At 38.4% G+C, this 13,175-nt stretch overlaps 1 protein-coding gene across 1 annotated transcript in view; it reads right to left on the bottom strand.

The window, feature by feature from the left end:
- Window positions 1-10,798, bottom strand: part of RALGPS2 (Ral GEF with PH domain and SH3 binding motif 2) — a 134,557-nt gene extending 123,759 nt beyond the window's left edge. Inside the window, exons 1-4 of the mRNA XM_006867104.1 lie at window positions 10,771-10,798; window positions 8,453-8,499; window positions 7,560-7,664; window positions 6,305-6,355 (exon numbers count right to left, since the gene is read on the bottom strand). Coding sequence (XP_006867166.1) covers window positions 6,305-6,355; window positions 7,560-7,664; window positions 8,453-8,499; window positions 10,771-10,798 — 231 coding nt within the window. The remainder of the gene's footprint in view (window positions 1-6,304; window positions 6,356-7,559; window positions 7,665-8,452; window positions 8,500-10,770) is intronic.
- Window positions 10,799-13,175: the final 2,377 nt, after the last annotated feature.

The raw sequence follows: 13,175 nt of genomic DNA, 5'->3' as shown, positions 1-13,175 counted from the left end.
AGGGCTTCCAAGGAGTAGCTGGAGAGTTCAAACCACCAACCTTGTGGTATAGTGCTTATCCTATAGTACCACTTATCAAGTTCAAAGATCAAAGCCTTTAGTATGCATTGCATCTCAATGTAAAGAAAACCACTAGACCAATAAATAACATCATGATACATAGAGAAAAGATTGAAGTTATCAAAGACTTCATTTTGCTTGGACCAACTATCAGCACCATGGAAGCAGTAGTCAAGATATCAAATGATGTACTGCATTAGGAAATCTGCTGCACCAGATCTCTTTAAAGTGTTCAAGGGCAAAAATGTCAGTTTGAGGACTAAGGCACCTGATCTGAACCATGGTATTTTTAATAGCCTCATATGCATGTGAAAGTTGGACAATGAACAAGGAAGACCATAGAAGAATTTAATCATATGAGTTATGGAAGTCATGAAGAATACTGCAAGTACCATACAGAGTACCAGAAGATCAAACAAATCTGTTCTGGAAAAAGTATAGTCAGAATGCTCCTTAGAAATCAGGATGACGAGACTTCATCTCTCACATTTTGGACATGTTATCATGAGGGACCAGTCCCTGGAGAAGGACATCATGCTTGGTAAAGTGGAAGATCAGCAATAAAGGAGGAGATCATCAACAAGATGGACTGGCAACAGCAACAGACACAAGCATTAAAACAATTGTGAGGAGGGTACAAGGCCAGGAAGTGTTTCTTTCTGTTAGTATAGGGTTGTGATGAGTTGGAGTCAACTAATAACAACAACAATACTGCTATCTCCCAAACTTATCTTTCCAGTTTGGACTACAGATTTTGTTGTTGTTAAGTGCCATTGAGTTTGGCTCTGACTCAGCGTAACCTTGAATAGGGTTTCTGAGGAGTAGCTGGTAGAGTTGAACCACCTAACTTATAGTTAACAGTCCAGCGGTTATTCTACAGCACCACACCAGTATACATACTAGGATGTCTAACAGGTAAGTAAAACTTAGTTACGTCCAAAACAGAACTTCTAATCTTTCCCACAAATCTGTTACTCGAGACTTTCCCCACTGGCTGCACTGGACAACATTATGTTCTTTACAAAGAGCAGCCTCGCAATTTGCACAGTAAAACCATCACAATTTTCCTTCTATATACAGCTACATACTTCCGGTGTAGGTACAAAAATCAGTAACTCCTTTTACACAGAGTGTCTGATAATTTTTCATCAACTCTTCCACTCCAACTCTGGTCCAAGCCACCTTTCATCTCTCACCTGGTATCCTTAATTCAGTCTTTGGTACCCACTCTCCTCACTTTCACCAGACACCTTAGCAGTCAGAAAGGGCTACTTAAAACTCAAGTGAGAAAATGTTACTGCTCTACCTGCAGCCTTCCAATGACTTCCCAACATTTTCAGAGCAGTGGTATTTCAAGGTCCACACTATCTAGCCCTCAAATCTTCCTCTCACCTTCTCCTCCCTTGCTCACTCCATTATAGCTCTCTGGCCTTTGATCCTGTTGTTCCTTCTACTTGTAACATTCTCTTATGCAAAACCCATATGGCTTGCTCTCTCACTGCCTTCAGGTCTTTTGATCAGATCCTACCTTTTCAATGAAGCCTTCCTTAACCAGGCTACCTAAAATTGCCAACAACCATTACTTTCATGCCCTATCCTCTTTGCTTTATTTCTTTCATGATACTTACTGCCTAGCTTACAACACTCAAATGTTAGAGCCACAAGATCAGGGGTTTTATTCTGTTTTTTACTGTATCTCCATCAACTAAAACAGTACCTGACATATAGAGGGGTCACTAAGGTGAATCACAAATGTAAAACTGCAACTTTCAAGTCCAATGAAGAAGTACAGAGTGCTAGCAAAGCCTGTGTTGTTGTTCTTGTTAAGTGCCTTCAAGTTGATTCCAACTCATAGTGACCCTGCATAGGGTTTCCAAAGTGTGGCTAGTGAATTTGAACCTCCAACCTTGCGGTTCAAACAGACCTTGCAGTCCCTCACATTAGCCCACAGTGCCACATCAGCAGACCCTGTAAGGAGTTACAAAAAGCTTTCCTCAGTAAGTCAAATTGGAGGTGAGAGGTGAAGATGAGGAGAATTCAGTGAGGATGTGCACAGGCTCAGTGGTAAGAGGGACTAGTCAGGGTAACTACACTAGAGAGAGAGAGGAAAGGCAAAACGAAGAAAGATCTATAGACTACCAAGATGTTCTGCCTTATCTTCAGTACAACTAGAAGCTACTGACATGTTTTAAATAGAGGGGTGGTAGGTTAGACTTGCATGTTGAAGAGATAACCAAAGCTATTGGGTAGAGAGGCATTATAAGAGTTAGAGTGGATGTGGGGAGATCAGGTAGAGACTATTGCAGTACTTCAAACTAACAGAAGATAGAATCTTAATTAGGGTAATTAGAACAGAGATAGAATGAATAGACAATATACTTAGAAAGTTAAAAACCAATGAGATTAGGACAAAATCAGATATAGAGAATTAAATCAAGGGCAGTTTAAGGTTTATGCAGTCTCCAGGCTGCAGAGTTGGTTCTGACCCATAGTGACCCTATTTGGGTTTCCAAGGAGCAGCTGGTAAGCGTCAACCACTGACCTTGCAGTTCAAATCGACTTTGCAGTATAGCACATTAACCCACAGTGCCACACCAGGGCTCCAAGTGACGTCAAGTCAGTTCCGACTCATAGTGTCTCTGTATCTCCTGTATAGGGTTTCCAAGGAGCAGCTGGTGAACCTGAACTACCGACTTTGTGGTTCAAACTGACCTTGCAGTCCAGAGCATTAATTAACCCACAGCACCACAATGTCCAAATGTCTTACTCACAGGTAACTCCTATTTTCCCTTTGTTGTTGTTAAATGCCATCAAGTCAGTTCCAACTCTTAGTGAACCTGTATAGGGTTTCTTAGATTCACCTAAAAATTCCACTAATACACAGTTAGGGACAGATCTTGCTAGTAACTTGGGGATTGTCTGCACTTCTAAATTTCACACAGACTGAGTCTAATTGTTTTACTCCTCTGGGCATCTAATTGTTATCCCACAGAAATGAAAATGTTAGATGCCCCAGAAGAATTAAAAATTAGACCAAATCTGTGTTCTCAAGTAGTAATTATTTAGATCTCAAGGCCCAAGCCATTAGACACAAAAGGCTAAAGAATACTTGAAATGTAGTTACTACAAATAAACATGTGATTAATTATAAAATGCATGCCAATTTTCAGTCTCAGTACAGTAAAAGGAACGTAATCAGTACAAAAATGATTTTACAAGCTGAAATGATACTATTTGTATATTAAATACAATGTATTATCAAAATTAATTTCATTAGCTTTTTTCCCACTGTTTAAAGTGACCACTAGAAAACTGAAGTTATCTAAGTGGCCCACATATCGGACACAGTATATTACACAGTGCTGATCTCATGTGAAAGGACAATACAGTACAGTTATTGCAATTAATTCAAAAGGCAAAAAATGCATTTCAGGAAAAGATGACTGGATTTCAAGGCAAAATGTAATTTTTATAAAGAATTTGATTTCTTTGGTTTTGTTTAGGGGAATTAAGAAAATGAATTATTTCAGTTTTTTTGACATTTTAAACAAAAAAGCCATTTTCTGCTTGTGTCCTATTCCTAAAATGGACTGTTGTTCTTTTATTGCTAGCACAATGTTTCTATTCAGAGAGCCTTCCAGGTTATACAGAAAACACATGTGGAAATGACAGAAACTGAAAGATCATTTTACAGATGGTAAACCTGAGATTCTAAGACATTAAGTAATTTATCTGAAAATCACAAGACAAACACTGGCTATACTATACTATGTAAGACATTGATGTTTTCTTTCACTAGCTAAAGTCCTTATAAACAGCGTTCAGAACTTCATCACCTCAATAAGACGACGACAAATAATCCAACTGAAAAAACGAGCAGAGGACATGAACACACACTTTACCAAAGACATGCCAGTGGGCAATAAACAAATGATGAAATGCTCATGGTCACGAGCCACTGAGTCAGTTCCAACTTACAGCGAACCCAGTATAGACTTTCTGAGGAGCGGCTGATGGGTTTGAACCACTGACCTCACTGTTGGCGGTTCAGTGCTGATCCTACAGCACCATACCAGGACTCACTAGCCATTGTTGTTGTTAAGTGCTGCTGAGTCACTTCTGATTCATAGCAACCTTGTAAAGGAGTTCTGAGGAGCAGCTGGTGGGTTTGAACTGACAGCCTTGTGGTTAGCAGTCCATGCTTATCCTACAGCATCACACCAGGATTCCACAGAGATATGAGAAGCAAAAAAATGAGTTATCATATTACCCCAGCATTAATAGCACACAGTTCAATTAAAAACAGAAAACAGCAAATGCTGGAAAGGGTGGGTTGAGTAGGGGACACCTCCCACATACACACTATGGAAAATGGTACAGAACTTTCTCAGAAGGTTGGAAACGGAAATAAATACTTTATGACCCAGCAATCATTCTACTTGGTATATACCATCAAGAAATAACAGTTGTGATAAGAATAAACATTTGCACACCCCTGTTCATTGCAGCATTATTCACAATAGCAAAAAAGATGGGAGACAGCTAGATGCCCACTAGCAGAGGAATGGCTGAACAAACTTTTGTACATACACACGGTGGAATGTTACGAGACATTGAAGAATAACAAGGAATCTGCAATACAACATGTATGAGACCACTATACTAAAAAGTCAAGAAAAGGTCTTCTTTTTATAATAAGCTGTTTATGGTGGTTACCACAGGCAGAAGGGTTGGGAGAATTATACTGGGTAAGTGTAGACACATGCTAACTTGGGTGATGGAGAAGGCAGTTAAAAAGAAAAGGAAGAAAGGTGGGGGGAAAGGTAACACCTTTTTTTTCCTCTTCAATATACTAGAAGGAAAACAATGTGTACTGTTCAGTAGAACAAACCATTGGGAACTTTCCTGCAAACAAAGTAAGGGAAAGTACAGATGGAGGTGGGTGGGAGAAAGGAGAAATAGGGGGAATAAAAGATTTAGAAATGGATAGCAGTGACTGTTGTACAATATGGAAATGGAGGTTTGTGTGGTTGGATTTTACATGCAAAATGATTTAATTTTTAAAAAATAAGTGTTCAGGGACACTGTAGACTTGTTTATATAACAACAAATACACTGTATTTTAATATCCAAAGAACAGAAACGTTAACTATCTTATGGTACTGAATCTCAGAATGATCAATGAGTTTGTTCTGGGGTGAAAAGATCAGACTTATAGTCTTACTTCATCGAGTGGGAAAGCCTCCACTTTGGGAGTCAGTTCCAACATTTAGCTGTGTATCAAGAGCAACTTTTACTGTGTTTCCTCATCAGCGAAATGGTACCAGCACATCCAAGCTGTAAAAATGATAGGGGCACTACACAGATATACACTCCATACAATAAATGGCATACAGTGGGTCGATGCATAAATAGATATTAAATCCTTTATTTTTTTTAAAAAAAATGCCTTCTTTAGCAAAATGTCCCTTAGCTGATTATTCAGTTATGCTGGTTAGTAATTCCATACATGAGCCCTGGATACCCACAGATAAATGTAAAAACCTTCCCTAAAAGCTGAGACTGTAAATTCCAAAAAGGCAAAGTTTTTCCCAAAAAAAAAGCTAAAGAGGATAGAGAGAAACTCTGTTAACTGATGGTATGTGGAGGGGATTATAATCAATGTAATGAAATAAGGTATATGAATGTTTGAATGTGAAACCGATGATGTGCCTGAAAACTTTCACTCAATCCACAATAAAAACCTTAAAAAAAAAAAAAAAAGCCTTCTTTGATCCTCCTTCCTCTCTCAAAAACTGTCAATTCATCGTCTTAAAGTAAAGGGGAAAGGGTTTTTACAACAAGTTGTGAAACCAAGTTTCTATTCTCCATCCTATCATCAAAAAGCTTCTAAGCTACAGGAGAATCTTTCAGCCCTTCTAAGTCTAGTCCTCTCTTTAGTAAAGTGATAAAGCTGCATCATCTAAGATGACCCAAGAGTCCCATAACTATGTCTGGACACATATGGGGTCACTATGAGTCAGAATCATCTCAGTGAACAACAGGTTTTCAGACTCAATGTAAAATAGCTAAATGGCACACTCATTTCTGAGGTCTGGGAAATATACAGACAAGTTACTTTAAAAATCATAAACATTTATAATTATTATGAAGTATAATTTGACATTTCTAAAATGTCTTCATTTGGGATATTGTAACTGATCATTTTTTTGTATTTAAGTGAAAAAAAATTTAAATTACTCACATCTGGTTGGATGGCTTTAAATACTGGAACATCCATTAGTGTTATCTGACCCTGAAAATATAAAAGTAAAAAGTGATACTATCTTCTTTTTATTTAATAATAGATACTATCTTCTTTACAATTAACATATATCCTAAATTTAAATTATGTTCTATACTAAAAGATTATTCATTATACCAATTACCACCTTAAGAGCGAAATAAGGTAAATTTAGAAAACAAAATTATTTCTAAAAAAATCAAAATCTTATCTACTGGTTAACAGAACAGTGTTCTTTATCAGTGATATTAAATATTTCCTCAAACTTGCAAAATCTGACTTTACTAAAAAGGCTTTATTCCTAATTTACGAAAAGCAATCAGATGACAGTAGGATTATCCCATTATATTTATGGACTTTTACATGGCTAAGGACCTATTTCATTTACGGATATACAGATAGAATGATATCTAGCAATATATCAAAGCATACTATGCAGTATCAGGCACAGATTTATTCCTGAAATGAAAGAGTAAACTCAATATGAGAAAATCAATTATCTTCTATTAATAAATTAACGGAGAAAGGTACCATAAATAATGCTCATGTCAGGATTTTAGGTACCTTTTATGATACCATAATAACACTTTATATTTCATTTTTCGACTTTTTATTCCCACAAAGTAAAAATACTTCTTAGAAAATGTCAAGAAAGTAGAATTGACTCGGGGAGTTGGTACAGTCAGGGATGAAAGTAATTGCCATAAAGGTAAATAATCATTACTTGTCAAGTTGAAAGCATACCTCATGAAGGTGTTCTAAGAATTATCTCCATTCTTCTCACCTACTACACCTCATATCCTTATCCAACCCCTGTGCTAGCTCCATCATACTGCTACTCTTTCCATCAAGTCCCACATTCAGCTTTTTCTTTTATGTTTCATTATCTCCTCCATGGGCCTACAAATTCTAACTCAATAGCACCAATATGTAAACTATGGGTAAAAAGTTGAGAAGGGATGATGTGGAGAGATGGAGTGGCTGGGGACACTAGACTCAGGGAGGGACAGGGTCAGTGTGTTGCCGGCCAGGGGGCAGGCTTACGGGTTGTACCCTTTAGCTGTCTGATGATGAATACACGGAACTGTAATCAATGCAATAAAACGAAATAAGATAGGATGAATTTCCTAACGCTAATGTTCTCCCATATAAACTCACATAATTCACAATAAAAACTTAAAAAAAAAAGTGGAGACAGGAGATGTGTGAAGCTTACCGCATATTCTTCTGGTGTAACCTTAAGAACATCAAATACCACAGCATCAAAGCTTTTCTTCAATTCAGAACCTTTGTCACTTAATGATTCAGAGCTGCTACTTTTCTGTTAAAATGGAAAGAAAATGCAGCCATTTTAATATTGTCTCATAGTTGATACAACAGAAATTTGACTGGCACTCAAAACTGAGTAAACTAAGAATGGTGGGTTAAAAATTTAAACAAACACTACAAAAATTAAAGAGGAACATGCTGTACAGTTGGAAGAATGATGGATAAAGGGTCAGTCAACTTGAAATCTTAGCTGTAGATTTTTCAGTTCTTGAGTAAGCTGTATTTGTGTATCAGTTTCCTCACCCTCACATCTTGTCATTTTTTAAAAAAGAAATAAAAGACTTAAACACATTCAATGACTCTCAAAGGGGGTACCCGGAAACCAGAAGAAATTACTTATAATTTTTAAGTAAATTTTCTTAAAAAGATAAAGCTATTTTGATAACCACAAGGAAATATTTAGAGCAATGCCATTAGCTGAAGAATTATATAATCCATTTCTATTTGTTAAGTAATGTCCTGGTGTGGCACTGTGGATTAATGAGCTGAACAGCAAGATTAGTTTGAACTGCAAGGTCAGTGCGCTCACCAGCCGCTCCTCAGGTGGGTTAATACACAGAACAGCAAGGTCAGTGCGCTCAGCAGCTGCTCCTCAGAAACCCTATATAGGTTTGCTATGAGTTGGAATCGACTCGATGGCACTGAACAATTGGTGAACGTACAATGGGTACTATTCTTTCCATTGTACACGGGGGCTTCAAAAGTGGTGGGAAAATGGAATTAATAGACAGTGGAATTTTTCCATAATCTTCTTGAACTTCCCTTATATTTTAAACAAACTTTTTTCTGATAAAGGCTAATGTTTTCAATGTAATTTTCTAATGCCACTAGAACAAAGAAGGGATATTTAAATTTTTCCACTTTATCTGAATCATGAAATAAAACTGCATTCTGTATTGATTGACTAAATTTAGAGGATCATCAGTATAAGATGATTTAGACAAGCATCTATTAAACATGGTAGGGTATGAGGTCAAATATACAGGCATAAAAAAGTAACCAAACTTTCAATTACCAAAGTACAGGTCAATCAGCAGTTACAGACCCATTCTAAGCACTTGTATTATAGCTCATCTTTACTTTTTCTCTCCTCAGTAGTAAAATTATCGACTATAAACTCACAATCATTGAAAAGGAAGGGATTCAATTCACCAAATATCCTTAAGCGCTCATGCCATCAACGCTTTTAATGTTAACATTTCATTTCCACCCCTTAAATGTGGTATATAGGCAATTAAAAAAAGCCAGGCCTTTCTGTTATTTTCTGCCATTAAGATATGGGATTGTTACTGTTGTTAGGCACGATTTTAGATTCACAGAGACCCAATGTGAACTGCAATCAGATAGCGTTTTCAAGGCTGGTGCTGTGGGTTAGGTGCTAGAATTCTAATCACAAGGTTGGTGGTTCAAACCACTAATTGATCTCAAAAGTTCCTAAATATCCTAAACTCCTCTAGAGCTTAATTTTGTGCAAGTCATTTACTGAGGAGCCCTGGCTGGTGCAGTAAGAGATACACTGGACTTCTAACAGCAATATCAGCAGTTCAAATCCACCAGCTGCTCCTAAGAGACTACACAGGGTAGCTATGAGTGGCAACTGACTTAACAGCACTTAAAACAACATCATTGAAAATATTCTAAGTGTATGGTTTCCACTATGTTTCTTAAGCAAATGTTTTATTTTTCTGTACTTTTGTGTCTAGCCATGGCCTTCCTCATACTATGTTACTGGGTATTTCTGTTTCACAACCTGTAAAGAAAACAGTTGAACTCCTTTCTCTGACCTCTATTAAGAGGGTCATTAAACACAATTCTAATCCAATATATTGTTGTTAAGTGCCATCGAGTCAGTTTGGACTCAAAGCAGATTTTGGGTCTGAACCACCAACCTTAGGGTTAGCAGTTCAGTGCTTATCCTACAGCACAATGCCAGGACTCCAAAAACGACTACCCAATGTGAGATTAAGAGTCTCATGTTCTACCAACTGAGCAATCCAATGTAGTAAGAGGAAAATGAAGGGGAAATGTATAAGTCAGTTGCTAAAGTTAGCAAGGGAGCTCTGGTAGCGTAGTGATTATGAATCGGGCTGCTAACCTCAAGGTCAGTCGTTCAAAGCTACCAGAAGTGCCATGGGAGAGAGATGAGGCTTTCTACTCCTGTTAAGATATATAGCCTCGGAAACCCTGTGCAGGGTCACTATGAGTTGGAACCGACTCCATGGTACTTAACAAAGTTAGCAAGGTAGGTAGGCAAATATCCTAGATCTTTACACAAATAACACCCCGACTATTTTGTCAGTTTGCCATATTATGGTGGCATGTGTGTTGCTGAAAGCTGGGCCACTGGTATTTCAAATTATCAGCAGGGTCACTCATGGTGGACAGATTACACCAGAGCTTTCATACTACAACAGACTAGTAATGAGGACTTGGAAGGCACTCAAAATAAGACTGGGGAAGAGCTGCCCCCTCAGAGTAGAAAGCCAAAGCCCATAGCTAACATAGTTAATTCTGACTCAGAGCAACGTGATAGAGGGTTTCCAAGACTGAATATCTGGGAATAATGAATTAAAGAGGAATGGCATCACACTAGTCATCAAAAGAATTATTTCAAGATATATCCTGAAGTACAACATTACCAGAGAATGGGGATAATATTCATGTATCTATAAGGAAGACTGGCCTCCACAAGGTTGACAGTTCAAACCCACCAGCCGTCAGGAAGACCAATTAATATGATTATTATTCTAATCTGTGCACCAACCACTAATGCCAAAGATGAACCAACTTCTTCATCTGAAAATTATCATGCACACAATCAAGATGTGATAACTACTCGTGGGGGTGGGGGGTTGGGCTATAAAGGCACGAAGTAGCTGGCTTACAGGTTTTTAAGAGGGAGTTTAGTTTCAGAGTATGCAGGGGAAGGTAGAATCCCCACTGAATAGTTTTTGACTTATCTAGAGGGGTCTGGTGAAAGGACATGGAGATAGGACTCTTTTGATTCAATAGTGAGTAATTATTATCATGACTAATTGTGATTGTCACAACTGTAAAGGCAGAAGTTGTGTTAACAAAGGGAGAGTAGTGAATCTTACATTCCAGAAAGGGAGGACCCTTGGCCATCAAGCGGGAAGAGCATGAAAGAAGCAAGGGATCCTAAACAGAGAAGCAGCGACCCAAGATATGGAAGCAGAGATGAGGACATGGAGAAATACAGCATCTGAGGACTCCAGACTCATGGAAAGAGAAAGGTGTGTGCTGGTTTGCAAAATGTGCCCTTTGGTTGTTTAAACAAAAATAAATAATAAAATAAATGCATTTTTAAATTGGGGGCTGGGGGGAATGCAGTCCCTGGAGGAGGAAATCATGCTTGGTAAACTAGTTGTTGTTGTTAAGTGCTGTGGAGTCAATTCTAACTCACAGTAACCCTGTATAGGGTTTCCAAGGAGTGGCTGGTGGGCTTGAACCATCAACCTTGTGGTTAGCTGTCCAGTGCTGATCCTACAATGCCACACCAGGGCTCCTGGTAAAGTACAGAGTCAGTGAAAAAGAGGAAGATTGTCAAGAAGATGGATAGACAGTGGCTCTACCAAAGGACTCAAACATAACTACTACGAGGATGGTGCAAAACATAAGTTGCTGAGTACAGCACAGGACTGGACAGTGTTTTGTACTAATATACATGTGGTCACTCTGAGTAGGAAGTGACTCTGAGGCACCTAACAACAATTGTTGTTGTTATGTGTCAACAAGTTGGTACCAACACATAAAGACCTTATGCACAGCAGAACGAAACACTGCAAGGTCTTGGACCAACCTCACAATTGTTACCACGCTTGAGCCCATTGATCCTACCACAATGCAAATCCATGTCGCTGGGAGTCTTCCTCGTTTTCTTTGACACTCCACTCTACCAAACAAGATATCCTTCTCCAGCTATTGGTCCCTCCTGACTATATGTCCCAAGTATGAGAGATGAAGTCTGGCCACCCTAGCCTCCAAGGAGCACTCTGGCTGCACTTCCAACACAGATCTGTTGGTTCTTTTGGCAGCCCATGGCACTTTCAATATTCTCCTCTAACACCATAATTCAAAAGCATCAATTCTTCTACAGTCTTCTTTATTCATTGTGCAGCTTTTACATGTATATGAGGTTATTGAAAATAGCATGGCTTGGGTCAGGCGCACTTTAGTCTTCAAACTGACATCTTTGTTCTTCAACGCTTTAAAAAGGTCTTGTGTAGCTGATTTGCCTAATGCAATACATCATTTGATTTCTTGACTGTTGTTTCCTTGAGTGTTGATAGTTGATCCAAGAAGAATGAAGTTCTTGACAACTTCAATCTTGTCTCTGTTAATAAGAATGTTGTTTATTATTCCAGGAGTGAGGATTTTTGTTTTCTTTACATTGAGATGCAATCCATACCAAAGGTTGTGTGCTTTGATTTTCATCAGTAAGTATTTTAAGTCCTCTTCATTTTCAGCAAGCAAGATTGTATCATCTGCATATCGCAGGTTGTGAATGAGTCTTCCTCCAATCCTGATGCATGTTTTTCTTCATAGAACCCAGTTTCTCGGATTATTTGCTCAGCATACAGGTTGAGTAAGTATAGTGAAAGAATACAACCCTGTTGCACACCTTAATTTTAAACCATTCAGTGTTCCCATGTCCTGGTGGAACAACTTGCCTCTTGGTCCATGTACTGACTCCTCATGAGCACGATTAAGTGTTCAGGAATACTCATACTTCACAATGTTGTCCATAGATTGTCATGATCCACACAATCGAAAGCCTGTACCAAAAGGAAATGGTTGTTCTTTTGGCACAACCTGGCTGGTTACAGAAATGTGCAACTTTAGGTCATGAAGACCTCACTGTGTAGCTTTTGGAACTTGAGAAAAAGGGAAACATGGCAGACAATGAAGCAACTAGACAGATATTTCAGTATTTTTTAAAAAGTGAATGAAAATCAAACCTTATGTTGTAAAAGTATGTGTGTGTGATGAAACACTGTAATTCCAAAGCTGCTATATTTAATTCTCCAGAAAAAGTGTTGCTGTCTTGATGTGATGCTTTAGGGTAAGAACTGGACTGCTAACCTCAAGGTGGTGGTTCAAACCCACCAAGGCAATACTCAGAAACCCTGTGCAGGGTCGCTACGGGCTGCAACTGACTCAATGGCACTTAACAACAACAACCTCAGATACTTAGAAATTATACAGAAACGATCTGTAAGAATATTAAATCCTACTTCTTTGACACCAAAAGGTGTGAAAATCAAATCAATTTATGATACTCCACACCACAACTGGGAGTCCTGGTATGGTGCTGTGGGCTAATGCGTCAGACTATAAAGTCATTTGAACTGCAAGGTCGGTGGTTCAAGCTCACCAGCTGCTCTTTGGAAACCCTATACAGGGTCACTATGGGTCAGAAACGACTTGATGGCACTTAACAACAACAACATAGTGGAATATGCAGAAAGCATCAAGAGAAGAT

The sequence above is a fragment of the Chrysochloris asiatica genome, unplaced genomic scaffold (genome assembly GCF_000296735.1).
Source record: "Chrysochloris asiatica unplaced genomic scaffold, ChrAsi1.0 scaffold00100, whole genome shotgun sequence".
NCBI classification, from domain to species: domain Eukaryota; kingdom Metazoa; phylum Chordata; class Mammalia; order Afrosoricida; family Chrysochloridae; genus Chrysochloris; species Chrysochloris asiatica.
The sequence above is the reverse complement of the archived record's forward strand: the minus strand, read 5'-3'. Positions and strand labels throughout refer to the sequence as shown.